Raw genomic sequence first — 17480 nt, 5'->3', positions numbered from 1 at the left:
GGGTCCTGGCTCTTATCATGCGACGAAGAGTGGAAACCGGAACTCCATCGTATGCAGCTCTCGATTCCGAATGGAGTGCCGCGTCCTTCGCCAAGTGGTCAGCCCTCCCGTTCCCCTCGATACCTACATGCGCCGGAACGAGCAATAATACTCCAATTTAAGTTTCCTTGCTCTGACCTCCAAGCCTCGCCGCCCGTATGAGATGCAGGCTCCAATCCTACCCTGTATCTTACTGCCGTCGGTGTAGACCTGCAGGTAACCCTCTCCTTCTCCTGGGTCATCCTGCACCTCTACCCCGTCGGTTGCGGCCTGTGTCTACTCGAGGCAACAAAATTCTACCTCGGGAGCGAGGGCTGGATGAGGAGCATCCAGGAAGCTAACTCGCTGTTCAGCCTTCCTGTCTGCCATACCATCAATGTCCTCACCCCTTTTATATCGGTACAATTCTGCCGCCTCTCGGATCCTCAGGTCCGCTTAGCTTCCGTTTCTTGGTTATCACCATGGCGTTGGTCTTGTGTGGAGCGAATCGTAACTTGCTGTCCAAGCCCCAGTCGTAGACCCGCCGGAGGACGGAATTAGCGCTCCGCGCGATTGACTCCGGAGAGGAGCTCGTGAAGACGAGCAGTACGTTGTTAGCGAAGGCTTGCACGCGTAGGCCTTCTTCCTCGAGGGCACCCAGCAATGGATCGAGCAGGAGATTCCAGAATATGGGGCCCCCGATCGATCCCTGAACGCACCCCTTGGTCGGGGGCCGCATTGGGCACCCGCGTATCGAATAATGACCTCGCGGTCATTGAGGTAACTGCATACGGCGGAGTACAGGTTCCCGGGGCAGGGGAGCCAGCTGATGCTTAATAGCCAGCCACCAGGCGGTGTCAAATGCCCTCTCTATGTCTAGAGATACCATCAAAACTACTCTCTTTGCCTTGACCTCAGCTCTGATATGCTCGATCAAGGCAAGGATCTTCAGTGCTCCGTTGTGGCATAAAACCGAATTGGCCCGGGTTAAGCGTCGGCAGTAGGTACGTGCCACTTTATCCGGCGTACCATCATCTTTTCCAAAGTCTTACCGTAGACGGACAGAAGTCCAATAGGACGGTAAGGTTTGGATGATGGTAGTCGGATTTTCCCGGTTTGGGAAGTATCACGACTGCCGCATGCTTCCAGGGCCGCTCATCTGCCTCAATGCTCCTAGCACTGATATCAGCTGTGAACGCGTCCGATTCAGGCGCTTTGCGAGCGGTGAAATCGTGAACCGCCTCCCTGAGTTCCGCAAGGGTATGATTGGAGCGTTTAAGGAAAAAGCAATCATATATCATGATATTTCGATATCGTAAGGTACGTAGACCTTTTATTCGGCCTTTCATCAGATCTGAATAAAATCTGTGTGAAGTCTCTGATCCCAATAAGGCAGTCCGGGTTAGTTCAGAATGGCCTTAAGTGTTCGAACCGTTTTGTACCTTGTGATCATTTCTTACTGTGCTTAGCTGTGCGTAGAATTCGAGGACCACGTGGGCATCTATGCGTAAGCTCCATCAATCGGCGTTTGAAAACGTGCTTGTAATACCCTACAGTGAAATTGTAATCCTGGATGCCTTCATCGCGATAAATGCCGAATCATCCAAGGCCTTTGCTTCGGTGTCGAGTGACGCAATGATCGAAATTTTGGTTTGTCTTGTCCAAATCTCGATGGAGCCATACCAAAATTCGGTCGTTGCGTCACTCGGACGGTTGGTTACCAACTGTAAGAGCGCTCGGACGGCATCCGAGAGGCGCGGGTTCGAATGAATTCGCTGAATTTTGGAACAAATTAAATTAATATAGATAGTTAATCCCAGAAGTGAGGGATATCACTTCAATAAAAAACTGTTTAAATTTGCTAAGAAGCACATCCCAAGTCAAATTTCTAATATAAACTTATTGGAGTTAGCGGGTTATCCATTGCAAAGTTGATCATGTAGAATGTAGATGGAGCCACAACCTGAGTCTTGGACAAGACATACCAAAAAACCCGAGAGTTCGAGATTTAGAAAGGAATGCAAACAGAAACCTCACCTTAATGCTTAGATAATTTATACGTTTAAATAGCTGTGAACACGTCGAAAAACAACAAACGAAAAGTTAGCCTCTATTTACAGTAACACAGGCATACTTTTTGTTTTTAATGAAAATAAAGGACGAGACGTTCAGCTGATTGTAATTAATACGCCCTACCCATTACAATGCAGTGCCAGTGGATTCTTGAAAGCCCCAAAAATTCTGAGTGGCACTACAACTGCGCTCACCTTGAGACATAAGATGTTAAGTCTCATTTGCCCAGTAATTTCACTAGCTACGGCGCCCTTCAGACCGAAACACAATAATGTTTACAAAATGTTTAATTTCTATTAACGTTTTGTGATAGCCCTGCCAAAATAGGTAGCAGTTATGTCCTCACTTTAATACAATATACTAGATGAATAAAGTCCTATAAGCTAAAGGAATTGTTCATTCTCATTCTGAGGAATTAATTATTAATAGTACTTAGTACGTGAACTACACCAGTCTAAGTTGTAACTGTATGAGTTAACCATAAGGTGACTTGTTCACACATTTGCTTCTCTGCCAAAAAAAACAACGACAGATTACTTTCAATAATTTATAAAGTGCTGTTACAATAAGTTTATATTATTAGATTGCGCATTTGTCCTTATTGTATAAATAAAATTATTGATGTTAAGTATATACAAATATAATTGAAGCATTGCCTGTAAAATTAAAGCGGTCTATAAATATATTTTATAATTATATAATTATTGGAGTACATGACATTACGTACGCACATTTGCATTTTAATAATAACTTTCAAGCTCTCATATACAAAAATATTCAGCCAAATAAATCACTACAAAACACACAACATAAGTAATCAAAATATGCCCGATGAGACACTAAAAAAAAAACATGATTAAATTAAAAAAATTTGAATAGACAATATTATAATAAATTACAAAGAAATGTTTAATACTAATATCAATCCAAGTACACGGACTTGTAAAAAAATAAGGACTCTGTGTCACCTTTCATAACAGTGTAGCTCCAAAACAAGCCGATTAATGTGTAAATACATAGCCCCACGCACACACATACACTACTACAGGCCGATAGGCGGCCATTATGAGAATTGTCATCGTCTGTGACAGATCAGTTTGCGTCTAAATAAAATATTTTAAAAATACCGTCGTGCGTTGCTCAAAAGTGTAAAAACGATACTATATAAGTATTTGTGGCCATATATGATTATTTAAGGGAGAAAAAATTGTGTAACTAGTATCACCCGTAACCGCACACACACTACCATAACGGTGCTTCACTTGCTAATATCACGGCGCGGAGTCCTTCTTTTTTTACTCGTCCGTGTCCAAGTATGATAAAATTATTGCGTAACAACGCAAATTCAAAATTATATTCATTGTAAAAATTCGTTATTTCTTAGTAAATGCCACTACCAATCTTCCATCTTTCACAGTAAATGCTCGACAACTCATTACATTCAACTCTGTATTAAAAAGACAATATTGAGTATATTAGCACAATTATTAACTAGCTTCTATATTCAGTCAGTTATACAATTAATACTATTATAATCGAAAAAACTTGCATATCACTGAGGTTCATTTGTGTTATATAAAAAATAACATTGTCACTCAATATATCATAACAGTAACAATTTGTTTCCAACCATTAAAACTTCAATATACATTGTCTACTAATTATTATCAAAACTTACATCTATAAAATCTTTGGCATATCTTATTAAGAAGCAAAATACATAATATTAAATTGTGATGATCACATTGTAAATTTGAAAAATTATATGGCACATAAATATTAAATAAAATAAGAAAGTCTGAAGGTATAATTAGGCACTGCACACTAAGGAATGTCATCATCGGCTCATCTAATATGGTATTTTCTTTGATTAACGCGAGTGTTACAAATTTAATTAAAACACTTTTTTAAAGGATGTGTAATTCTACATTAGTTTTTCCGTAAAAGTTATATTTTACAGTTGACGTTTCGTGACCTTTTCTGAGCACTTTTTCAGGGAGACTGTGGTTGACAAGAGTAAAAAACACAGTAACATCTACACGTGTTTTAATCCCTTTAAATGTGTCTTATTTAAATTATATAATATGACCTAACTGAGCTACTAGAGCCTACTATGTACAGCGCAATCAGGCTGTCAGTCAACCACAGGTCCAGTGTGAGTTGGTCCTATTGACATTTGAATTGAAATTTGATTTATTTTTAGTCAAATTTTTAATTTCTTCACAGATGTGTGTCGCTTTTCGCATTATATTTTCTTTTACAGTCATTGTCAAATTAAAAAACATGTGAATTCAAAAATTGAAAACACATTGATACATTGCAGCAATCAAATTATAATTATTGACATTCATTTGGTCAATGCTAAGCTAGTGCAGAAGATTCTGCCTAGAGTGCCTATTACAAAAATTACAAAGATAATAATGATATTTATAAAGCTTTACCGTGTTGGTTTAGAAACATATTATTACTGTTGCCTTGAGATTCCTGCATATGTAAATGCAACACTATCTTGTCTTTGTGCATTAATATTTACATAATTAAACATTTTCGTTGATGTCTTTTCTGAGGCTCTGGCCTTAATACAGCTCGAACTGCCTCATCAAATACCTGAAACATGGTATAATTCATTATTATGACAAATTATAATAAACTCGGTATTTTACAAACTTGTTTCTCCCATCAACTGAGAAAGTTATGGAATGTAGTTAAATTAAACCTGTTAAAGTAAACCCCCATAAGACACAAGTTTGTTAACCAATAAAAAACCTATTTGTTTTATCACCACTCTTTGACAACACTCCATTATACATACATTCATGGGGAGTGTTCCAAAGAGCTGTTTGATTGCCTGATTTCAGCCTCCAAATTCCACACCACAAATTAAGATATCATCCCCACGAACTTTCTTCAACATACAAATACTAAGTTAAAGGTGTTGTAAGAGATTGCTGGTGGCAGAGATCACTTAACACCATGTAACCCATATGCTTGGTTGTAAATAATAATATAAATACATTACATTTTATGTCAAAATTTTGCTGCATTTCAGTTTCATTATCAAATAAATGTGATTTATGTTATTGTCATACGCAATTATTATATAGATGCAATAAATTAATTATTATGTATAGTTTTTAAACAATCAGGTGTATCACAAAATATGTAATTATGAAAAAGTTAAGTACTAGCCCATAGAAACACTAACATTATGTTAGCTTGGGGCCCAACTAACATGACAGGAGGACACATTAGTACCTAGTAGTACATAATATGAGTTGTGAGCACAAAATAAAAAGTGACTATCTAGATTAATGAATGATTAGTGTTTTGTCTATTCTATCATTAGATCTTTATCAAAAGGTATGCCCATGACACATCACATGTGGTGGTAACCATCCCTCACCATCAGTTATCAATTTCATCATAAAATCCTATTTATCATAATTCCATAAAAAAAAGGAATTATAATTGAAATTAAATGTTGGTTAACTGCAGAGCAAACAATTGTACCCTAAAATGATGTACTTATTAGAGTAGCTTACCTGTTTTAAGCCACGTTGTGTTAATGCAGAGCATTCCATGTACTTTACAGCTCTGACTTTATTAGCTAATTTTTGGCCTTGTTCCCTTTTTAATGGCGACATTCCTTGTTCAGACAATAAGCTTAATGTCTCTCGGTCATCCCTCAAATCTATTTTAGTACCTGATAATGTTTAATAAGAGAAATTGTTATGACAAATAATTGTATTAAATTATTACATTGAAATAGTAAAAAATAGTATCTTATAGATTTTTTTATGCAATTTTTTATGAAAATAGTTATATTATGTCAATTTAGAAGCATACTACTATTATATGGATACTGAAAGGAGGAACAAAAAAATATTTTCTAGGAGACTGTAATACTCACCAACCAAAATTATTGGGGCATCAGGACAATGATGTTTTATTTCTGGATACCACTTTGAAGTCACATTCTCATAAGAAGATGGGCTAAAAGTTACAGTTATAATATGTTAGTACAAAATATTTCCTTTAAAGAAAATAATAATGAAATACAATATTTTCGGCACCTAGTCACACTGAAGCATATTAGGAACACATCAGTTTGTGGATAGCTGAGTGGTCGCAATCTGTCGTAATCTTCTTGCCCCGCTGTATCCCAAAGGCCTAAAGATACTGCCACTCCATCAACAACCATCGGTGCTGAATAGTTATCAAAACTGAAATTAATTTTACAATTTAGGTTTGTTACATTTTTCTTACGTTTTACCAGTTTTTTCTTATAAGATTCTAACTTACACTGTTGGGACGTATTCACCAGGAAAACTGTCTGTAGTGTAAGAAATTAACATACAAGTCTTTCCAACAGTTCCATCACCCACTACCACGCATTTAATGGGCCTTCCTGAGGACATCTGAAATAATGTAAACAATTGATTTGGTTAACAAAAATTAGATGAGTCACAATAAGTAGTGGGCAGTCAACCAGATACTACCTTCACAATTGCAAAACTTCACTATGATGTTTTAAAAAACCTATGTATATATCTGATACGTATGTTAATAATGGATATTTATATATTATCACATTTATGGATACTCTTTTTACACTAAAATCACATCAAGTCCGCTATAAATCTTCCCAAGTAAATTCTTCTCTTTTTTTGTCTATGTTCAATGTTCATCGTCCAATGAGAAAAAAATATTTACATTATTTTTTATTTTTTAATGGCATGAGATGCAAGTTCATATACCATTTTTAACTATTTTAATAATACTTTGTAGTGATGCTAATATCCGTTTTAATTTTCTGCACATTTGTTTCAAGGCTTTTAATTTTTGATTGTTTCACAATAATATTTTAAAGTATCGTTTTTCGAAGAAGACGAAGAAAAGTAACAGGCGGAACACACGAATTTTTTGACGTTAATTAATACTATCTACAGCATATTTAAGGTATGTAGGGATAGATCGAAGCTTTCTTTGCGAGTCTATTATTTTATGTATGGCTAACTTTGAAGATTCTTGCAATTTAAAAACAGATATGTACCTCTACTCAAATAATATATTGTGTGTAAAAAATATGTAATATTTATACTTATGACAGTTGAATAACATAAAAACGATAATTTTGTCTTTATGTTAGTTTGTTCCGCGTAATCCCTGGAACGACTGAAACAATTTTGATGAGACTTTCCAGTGAAATAATAACTTAACTGAAAAAACTAAAGTGGACTGAAAAAAAAACCAAAAAAGTAAACCTGACAGAAATGGTAGGTGGCGTTTATTGTGAACAGGGTAACAAAGGTGAAATAAAAAAATATTAATACTCTTATTAATATTTTTTGTGGGGATGATATCACAAATTAAATTCAAATTCCAATATTATAAGAATAACTAACACTAAATAAAAAAGTTTGTGTGTAGTACTAAACCACAGTGTTAGTTCTGTGTCCCGATTCCGATAAATTCCGTTTCGACTTTAGAGTAAATAATATTGTTTCATCTTTGATTTAGATTAGAGCATAGATTTTGATGAGATGCTGGATTATGTATTTTAAACTAGCTGACCCGGCAAACGTTGTTTTGCCATATAAAGTATAATTCACGCGATAGTTTTATAAGTAATAAAATATTGCCTATATTATAGCCTGTACATCATTTTGTTCTATTGTCAATAGTTTTTGCAACGCACGCAAAAATAGGTTTTCGATTTTACACCTTGTGTTACAAAATAGCAATTTTATTACGGATCCCTAATTTTAAAAAAAAAACATAGCCTATAGCCTTCCTCGATAAATGGACTACCCAACACTGAAAGAATCATTCAAATCGGACCAGTAGTACCAGAGATTAGCGCGTTCAAACAAACAAACAAGCAAACACTGCAGCTTTATAATATTAGTATAGATTCCTTGCTTTCGCTGTACAGTGACAACTGACAGCTCAGTACTTAAAGTATACTTGGATAAAGTAAAAATGTAGTGTTTAAATTCTCTTTGACAATAAATATATATTTTTTTATTCCGTGTTCCGACATTTTCTATTGTTTGGTTCATATTATTTATTAAATTTAAATTGTTTTATGTACATTGTAGTACCATACCAAAAGTATATTATGTAAAGTATTTATCTGATTAAGACGAAAACAAAAGGTGTCTAACAACTGATATTTATTCATAATATGAAAAGTGTTAACATTGGTACTTATTGTTAGTATAATCGGTGTGTTATTATTCTTTTACAGGATGAGTGAGTCATGTGTAGAAACACCAGAAGCACCAGCTTGGTTATCAAAATTGGAAAGCCAAAGAGAAAAGTTAAGCAAAGCGCGATTGGGACATGATAGTGGCGCCGGAGCACCCTGTAATTCTTGTGGTAATTAATATCTTCTTTAGGCGTTACAAACTAAACAATTTTTGTAGGCAATGAAATGTTCTATTTAAAACAAGTTCTCGATAATAACGAAATATAGTTTATAAATAAAATTGAGTTCAATGTGACATTATTCTAATGACTAACAAAAAAAAATTAACACCTCATCATTATTTAGTAATTTATGAAGTATGATGACAAACCAAATCTTATATTTGTAACTGTACAAACGTGTAACTGTGTGTTTTGCATGTATAGAATTGAGGACTTTTAAAGAGAGTAAGTATTCCATTTAAATTAAATTGATTACATGTATAGCTCAAAAAGATAAGAATAGATTAATATATACTTCATATCACTTTGAATCATAGATATCAATAGCTAAGTATTTGAAGTATAATCTTATTTTTTAATATAACAATTATGTAACACAGTAATGAGGTATGAGACATTTTTTACGCAGGACTTATTTTTGAGACTAAACATTCTGTTTTGTTACATTCACATGAAAATGTATTGAAACATTTGATCCTAAAGCCTGAGGTTGTTCAATACAGTTTAACATGATTTGAGTTATCTTGTGGTCTTCTTTGCCTTAAGTCATAGTTTCTTAACCTTATTTTAAATTTTTAAAAAACATATTCTCAAAGTGGGTGAGCACCCACTTTGAGAATATGTTTTTTTCTAGAGTATTTTCGTGTATTTTTTTGCCTTTTTAGACTATATTTTTTAATCTACCAATGCCCCATAATTTTTCTCTGGGTCTTCTACTGCTGAAAAAAAATTAATTTGAAAAGTGTGATACTTACTTTTGCAGGCCAGTGTAGTATGCATATTTCTGTCTCATTCTTTGCCGGCTTCATCCTACACATTTTTGTATTTGTGTCTCTTACTTGTCGTTTTTTCACAACGATTCTAAAGAAGTTTCACTTCAAAAAACACATACGGGAAAGGGATAGCAGATATTGTAGTGGGTCTCGCTTACTCTCAATACTTATCTAATTTATGTGTCTATATTATTGTTATGTATGTATTGTACTACTTCCACGTACTACAAAGCTGTTGAATGAGCTTCCTTGTGCGGTGTTTCCGAACGATACGACATGGGTACCTTCAAAAAAAGCGCGTACACCTTCCTTAAAGGCCGGCAACGCTCTTGTGATTCCTCTGGTGTTGCAAGAGAATGTGGGCGGCGGTGATCACTTAACACCAGGTGACTCCTATTCCTTAAAAAAAAATGTATTATTGTTAATTTAGTGACACATCTACTGTTCATCTTCTATCTACTCCCAAATATAAACCTTACATATTCTAAAATAATGATTTCATATATGAATGCACCACTGTGCATTGCAATGCAAAAATAAATTTGATGAATTATACTTTTTAAATTGATGTGGTATGATGAAAAAGTGAAGTGGATATTTTTAAGCTTACAGATCGGAAGGCTGCAAAGTCTAGTCGTATTTATGAAATATGTCATATGTATTATAAATGAATAAATAATTAAATCCTTTATTTTGCTAGAAAACATGTAACAATGGGTGTAAATAGTTTTAATGTATCAATGCTATCGGCCATTTCTGGCATGCAAAATTATTATTAACAAAATTCTAGTTATTATTGTAATTAACATTAACAAACTCTATATTTTAAGCACTTAGGTCAATTTAAATTATATTTATTATTTTTAAATGTCATTATTTAAAGACTAGATTTAATATATATTTTAAAGTCAATTTAATTTAACCTAATGTGTCAACATTTAATTTATGGAATAAAAACATTTATCTATAAGCCATGTAGAAGATCCTTTTTAAATCGTTGGACGGGTAATACGCGTAAGCTTGGAGGGAGCTTATTAAATATTTTTATACACATGACATAGCTACATTTTCCGTAGGATGCATTATGATATTTGTGTGCAATCACCAGTCTGTCACCGTTTCTTGTATTTCTCGGATAAATATCTCTTGCTTTTGTAAATAAATGGTCATATTGTTTGACAAAGATACATATTTCGTATATATACATACAGGCAAATGGAAGAATACGTAATTCTTTAAACAGTGGTTCACACGAATCTAAGTAAAAAGCTCCTGTCATAGCTCTTAAGCATCTCTTTTGGGCTATGAAAGCCCTATTAGCCTCGCTAGGTTTTCCCCACAAGATGAGTCCATATCGAAGTACTGATGCGACATAACCATGATAAGCTGCCAGGACTGTACTTGGTAAAACCGTTTTACGCAATCTATATAACACATAAATATATCAAATGACATTTTACTTTTTCATCCATACTTAGTCAAAGCACCCATTATTGTGGCTATGCTATGAGATATTTGCTATTTTATATACTTAATATCATTTGAGTTTAATTTAGTAATTATTTGGAAAATTTTGAATTAGACCTATTTTTGCTCTTGCTGTAACATGTAAACATAATAAAATTTGCAGTACTGAAGCCATGTTGTGTTTGAAGTAAAAAATAAAAATGTCAGAAGTAAACAGTATCTACTTTGCTATATCGTTTATTTTAAATGTGATTTATTATCCAGGATCATCCTGCCCAGGATTAGACTTGCATTTTTGGCGTAAAGTGTGTCGGGCCTGTCACTGCAGCAAAGATGTCCATGATGTTCAGGATGATGATTTGTCGGGGTGGGCACAGTTTGAACTGCTTGGAACTGCTAACCCTAAGAAGGCATCTTGTGAGTAGTCCATATAAGTATAATTATTATTTGAAATAATTTAATGTATGTAAAAATTGTATGTTTTTTATTACGAGGGCTGCACTAAAAGTATCGGGAATGGAATATTTCCACTGAATTGAATACCATTTATTTATTTAAAAAAAAAAACTCGGTCTTGTCTCTTCAAACTTCTTTAGTCGTTGAGAAAATGGAATTGACTCGAGAAAATTCTAGAGCGATGATTTATTATGACTTTCGAAGTGGTTTAACACAAAAACAGTGTGTTGACCGGATGATTTCTGCATTTGGTGATGAAGCCCCATCCAAAATCACAATTTATCGCTGGTTTGCTGAATTTCAACGTGGACGTGTCAAGCTCAGTGATGATCTCCGTCAAGGTCGTCCAAAAACTGCAGTCGACAAAGAAAACGTTGATGCTGTGCGTAAGCTGATTGAGGAAGATCGACATGTGACATACCGCGAAATTCAGGCAACTTTAGACATTGGCATGAGTCAAATACAAACAATCTTGCATGAACAATTAGGTGTAAAAAAATTGTTTTCCCAATGGATACCGCATTTGCTCTGTGAAGAGCAAAAAGCGGCTCGCGTTACTCACGCGTTACTGACGCAGGACCATCCTCCATCACGACAATGCGAGTTCTCACACCGCGCACAGAACAAAAGAGTTTTTAGAGCAAGAAAACATAGAATTATTAGACCATCCGCCGTACAGCCCCGACCTAAGCCCTAATGATTTCTATACTTTCCCTAAAATAAAGAATAAATTGCGTGGTCATAGGTTTTCATCACCTGAAGAAGCTGTGGACGCCTACAAAACGGCCATTTTGGAGACCCCAACTTCCGAATGGAATGGTTGCTTCAATTATTGGTTCCATCGTATGGAAAAATGTGTCAAATTTCGCGGAGAATACTTCGAAAAGCAATAAATACATTTTTAAATAGTAATGTTGTGTCACTTCGATGATTCCCGATACTTTTAGTGCAGCCCTCGTATATTTATAATAAAAATACTTAGCATAAATATTTTTTAGTGAACTATTGAATTAATACAATGGTTCATAACTGTTTATCAACAATCATAGATTATGATGTCACAATATCTTCCTTCATATCTTTTTTATCTTGAAACAACAAACCAGCCTTAAAAATAGTAACACAAACACAATTAAAATTGTGCCTCATATGTAAATGTTTTTTTTTGAGCACAAGGGATACTCACTAATTGACCAATACAGCCAACTAATAATAAATTACAAAGTTTGTAAATTATTAATAACTATTCATTAGTTAGATGCTTTGTGAAAGGTGGCTTACTTCCTTGCCAGAACTAATTATTTAAATGTACCACTGGAAATATTCTTCTACAACATAACAAACTTGTAAGAAATGGCAATTTTCCCAGGAGAAAGGTGAAAGAGAGACATTCGCCTGGTTTGCAGGTGCAACATGTTGGGGCTCTTAGCTTTAGAATAGCCTTTAATAGTTCAAGGCTATCTATGGTGCCGTGACAGCTGATGTCATATTATTGTAGGGACGTATCTGATATTATCGTTCTGTCTGCAGGTATCTAACCAAACTGCAATGAATTTCATTTATGCGGTGTTTTCAGATCAATACAACATTAGTATGGATTCCTTTGGATGTTGCAAGTCAATACTTGGCAACAATAAAAAAAATTGATGGCGATATTTTGTTTATTTTTTTGTTATTATCGTATTTCATATATTGTCCACAGTGCCACTCATCAAGATTCGTGGGGTGACAGACAAACCAGTCAAACTTGATTGGGTTCCACCAAATGCTTCTACAGAATTGGTAAGTTTGACAAATATTCATGCACTAAGCACCCTAATAATAGGGTTTAACCTAATATACCATAAGGTGTGGCATCTTTAAAAATATTTATTATTCCACAGAAGCATTTTTTTATTCTTATAAATTAAAAAACAATCCCAACAGAAGACTTAACTGATATAAAAATATTTTTGTTCCTGGTATTAACAGTATTCGTAATAATTAAGAAAATAATACTCTGGCATAGTTTCTTCTTTCCTAGAGCGTCATTTGTTTCCGAAGATTTGGTCTAGCTGGAGACGAAGAATTGTTATGGATACAATTTTGAGAAAGCATAAAAAAAACAAAGAGGAATGATGACTTTAGAGAAAGTGTATCAAGTTTTACAACACGATCTAAGACGCTTTTGAATCTAAAAATCATATCTCATCAGATAAAATCTCCGGACTTGCGACACCGTTACGAGACGCAGCTATAGTAAGTGTATATATGCATGTCCATATAGCAGAATGCGAACGCGTCTAGATAAATTAAATTTACATATAATAAATGAATATTATATATTATTCGAATCAAACACTTTTATTTCCTATTTCACTTACCGTGAACCTATAGTTTATATTTTAGATTGTAATAATTTTAATGATAATGAAGTTGTCGAAATTGTTAACGATGACTCATAAAACAATATTAAATGTATTTTAAAGTTTCTAATAATCATTAAATAAAATGCAATTCACAACCCAATAACCCTAGTACCCATCTAAAAAATGTCTAACGCGCCAAAATAACTACTTCTGTCGGCACTCCCGGAGTGCATCTCGTATTTTTTTAAATTGGTGATAAGGCACGAACTACCCTAGCTTGTCAGTAAGTCAACAGTCTTGCCTTTATAAAGGGGCTCTTATTATTATTTTAGCTCTTATTAAAAGCTGTAGACTGGCACTCGTTTAGCCCAGATCTGAACCCCTAGGACTGAAAAAGGAATGCTGAAATGGTTTGGACACGTGGAGCGAATGAGTGAAGAAAGATGACGCATCAAATATATAAGGCAAGTGTGTGTGGGCAAGTAGAACATTCGTCGACCAAATTGGGGACGTTTTGTGAAAAGGAGAGGTACGAAGCACCCGCAACCGGCGAGTATGTATGAAAAGAGTAATGAATGTAGAGGAAGCGCGTGACGTTTGTAAGGATAGAAGCAAATGGCATTCTATTGTCTCTGCCTACCCCGACGTGAACAAGGCGTGTGTGTGTGTGTGAACCCCTAAGATTAAATTATGATCAGTTGTAATACACGGGCTGCTCTAAACTTTTTTATCTAATTTTTTTCATAAGGTTTCAGAGTACATGTCATGCCTGGGGCCGTTGGCTCCGGTCTCTGGTTCGGACGCGGCCCGGAAACGCAGAGCCCAACTGCGAACTCAACTTCCGCCACACGACGTTGCTCCTGCTGCTCGACACCATGCCTCTGATCAGGAGAAATCTGAGCACACAGTAAGTACGGTTTCGGGCTTATCTAATTATCTGTAGACATATTATGTATTGCAGGTTATCTCTAAGAGACGTATTGTGAGATTCGAATTTCTAAGTTCGAAGTTCCCAAGTCCTTAGAAAGGTTGTTGTTTTCGGACGACTCCACCTTAACTGAATTCTATATTTAAAAAAAAATTGAAGTTTAAATGTCATATTGAATGTTCATTTGTACCTTCCATTGGTAAAGATATGGCTCAGACCTTAGAAGAATGGGCGCAAGTAACTCGGTAGCCTCTTCTTTTTATATAATTTACTTAGATAACCTATACGAGTAGATAGAGATATAGATAGATCTTTCTGTTAGACAACCTATAAAAACAGGTCAGGAATATTAGTTCAGTGTGCGTAACAAGGTATGTCTTGCACTTGAAATTTCGTTACTTTGTGTTAGTTAGCGTGAATTATTCAAGGGGTTAGTTCTCAACTCTTAACTTTTTTCGACGTTTTCACACGTGACATAGTCTATCTAGATATACAAATGATCTAAGATAATTTTATAACAGTTTTTCTTTCATTAAAATTTAAGCTCTGTGTTCGACCCTTGACATAGTTTTAAAATTTGGAATGGAGTTGATTAATTTTGTTTTTTTTTCAGGAATATATTACCCGTATCAAAGACCATGTGGTTGGTATGGGAAATGTTGTCCGCGTGGGACCTCTTCAAAATGGCGAAATATATTCCGTTGAGAACAGTAAAGTACATACTGCCACTAAGTCTTATGCATTGCCTTTGAAAATATCGAATGTCTCCAGAGGTGTTAAATACAATATAGTGCCAAAAAATGCATCAGATAAAAAACTTGTCCTGGACTCTCAAGGTAATATAGTGAGCAGTGCTGCAAATTTACCAGACTATAAGTCCAGTCCATTACTAAGCCGTCTTGTAAAGGACAAGCTACATGTTATGCGCATTGAATCTGATAGAATCAAAAGTGCTGTAGAGCATGGACCTGTTTATGACAAATTACTAAAGAATTTAAGTGACCTTAATATGCCTGTTACAAATGATGTATATTTACAACCAATTAGTTTGTTTAGAGAAGAGTACAACAAAAATCCACAATTTAAAGATGAAGTTACTGAATTTGCCAATAAAGCACTAGGATCTCAAGTGATGCCCGATCTGTGGTCCGTCACTAACAACAATGTTATGGGTAATGCTAAGTTACTGGAGGGTAGATTACAAAAAGGGACTATTTTTGCTCCTAATGGTGAAATTTGGAGCTGGAAACATGAACCTACCACCCCTGAGCATAGTGGGACTCTCTGCTCAACAAAGATAAGTCCTCAGTACTCAACTACAACTAAGCCACCCAATCAAGTTGAGCCCCAGCAGACTGCCCCATTACGAGACTATTTAAGAACTCATTCTGAGGAAGAGCAGATGCCACCTCCGTTACCAAATTACAACACTTATCCTGGATGTATACCATCAATTGATCAGGAAAATTCTAATGACAATCCAATTCAGATTGGCAACTATGCAGAACAATTAGAACCTATTCTTACCCAATTTGCTGATTTATCCCTAAGCCCAGCTGAAATTGAGTTCAATAGAAAACTTTATAATGAAGGAGTGCCTTGTCAACGTTGTGAAAAGCCAATGTTTGCTGGAGAAGTGGCAGTAAAGGCAGAGAGAGCTGGCCAAGAAGCTATTTGGCATCCACAGTGCTTTACATGCTGTAAATGTGGTGAACTATTGGCTGATCTTGTGTACTTTTACTACAAGGGAGAGATTTATTGTGCCAGAGACTTGGCAAATGTTCTTGAAATACCAAGATGTGCTGGCTGTGATGAACTGATATTTACAAGACCATACACAGCAGCAGAAGGGAGAGCTTTTCATGTGCAACATTTCTGTTGCTATCACTGTGATGCACCACTTGGTGGAAAGAAATATGTGCCAGATGATAAGACAGGTTTACCAATATGTTTATCATGTTATGATCAATTTTATGCAGAACGTTGTAGAGCATGTGGTGGTGTGATAGGGCCCGAGCAGCAAGGGGTGTCTTGGGGTAATATGCATTGGCATGCAAATTGTTTCATATGTTCGGGCAGAATGTGTGGAAAAAGTTTACTGAGTGGTCGATTTGTTGTGAAGCAGGAAATGCCTTTTTGTAGTGTACCTTGTGTACAAAGTAGAATTAAGTAAAATGTTTCATATTTAAAGCATTTATAGACATATTTAGTATTTTTAGAGAGTCATATTTACTGTGGTAATATTTTTACAAATAAAATTGTTCTTAGAAAATTATTTATTAGCAGTTATGGTGAAGAACTGAATACTTAGATAGTATTAATACAGAATCAAGTTATATGCAATAAAAATATCATTGTGTGTGTACCTATAATTCTGAAATAAGAGGGGCCAAAATAATAACATGTGAATTTAATTAAGTTAAGGTAGAAATATATTTTGATGAGATTATATAGTCTAATATTATCATGATGTATGTAATAGTTAATAACAGTACCAATGTTGTATTATTTTGAAATTATACATTCCACAATGTGCCATTATATGCAGTTCTAAGGATGATATAATAATAAAATAAATTGTGTGATAGTTGTGTTTTATTTAATTGAACTGTTTGATGGTTTTACTATGAAGCTATTTATGTACCATATCTAAGCAACAAAATTCAAACAGTTGATTGTGATTCCTGCCAACATTGGTTCGCCTCAGCTAATGAGTGCAAGTTGCTTGAGACAGTTGCAGATATTTTGTAAATGTCCCAAATAATGAGTTAAGTGTGAATTTAAATTTTCAATTACAGCCCAGTACAATATTATGTTGTAGTATTTTATAAAAATGGGGCATAAGACATATTGTAATAAATACTGGTTAGCTTTACTTGAAATGTAGTGTTAAATAATTTACTTCATATTGGTGAAATTATATAAAAAGGTAAAGGGCAATTCTGTCCTAGGTAAGCACTATGTAAAAACATTGTGGGAATTGAC

At 34.9% G+C, this 17480-nt stretch overlaps 2 protein-coding genes across 2 annotated transcripts; one reads left to right on the top strand and one right to left on the bottom strand.

The window, feature by feature from the left end:
* Nucleotides 1-2624: 2624 nt before the first annotated feature.
* On the bottom strand, nt 2625-6772 carry LOC126966883 (ras-related C3 botulinum toxin substrate 1). Its single transcript, XM_050811170.1, has 6 exons — nt 6591-6772; nt 6394-6509; nt 6165-6314; nt 6002-6084; nt 5634-5794; nt 2625-4698 (listed from the first exon to the last, which is right to left on the bottom strand). The coding sequence occupies exons 2-6, from the start codon at nt 6507-6509 to the stop codon at nt 4621-4623; spliced, it is 588 nt and encodes a 195-aa protein (XP_050667127.1). The 5' UTR covers nt 6591-6772; the 3' UTR covers nt 2625-4620.
* Nucleotides 6773-8086: 1314 nt separating this feature from the next.
* On the top strand, nt 8087-17082 carry LOC126966842 (testin). Its single transcript, XM_050811104.1, has 6 exons — nt 8087-8249; nt 8342-8472; nt 11028-11180; nt 12922-13001; nt 14316-14474; nt 15109-17082. Exons 2-6 carry the CDS (start codon nt 8343-8345, stop codon nt 16666-16668), a joined length of 2082 nt encoding a protein of 693 aa, XP_050667061.1. The 5' UTR covers nt 8087-8249; nt 8342; the 3' UTR covers nt 16669-17082.
* Nucleotides 17083-17480: the final 398 nt, after the last annotated feature.

Source organism: Leptidea sinapis, chromosome 11, assembly GCF_905404315.1.
Source record: "Leptidea sinapis chromosome 11, ilLepSina1.1, whole genome shotgun sequence".
Classification (NCBI taxonomy): Eukaryota; Metazoa; Arthropoda; class Insecta; order Lepidoptera; family Pieridae; genus Leptidea; species Leptidea sinapis.
Note: the sequence above shows the minus strand (reverse complement) of the source record. Positions and strands in the feature narration are given on the sequence as shown.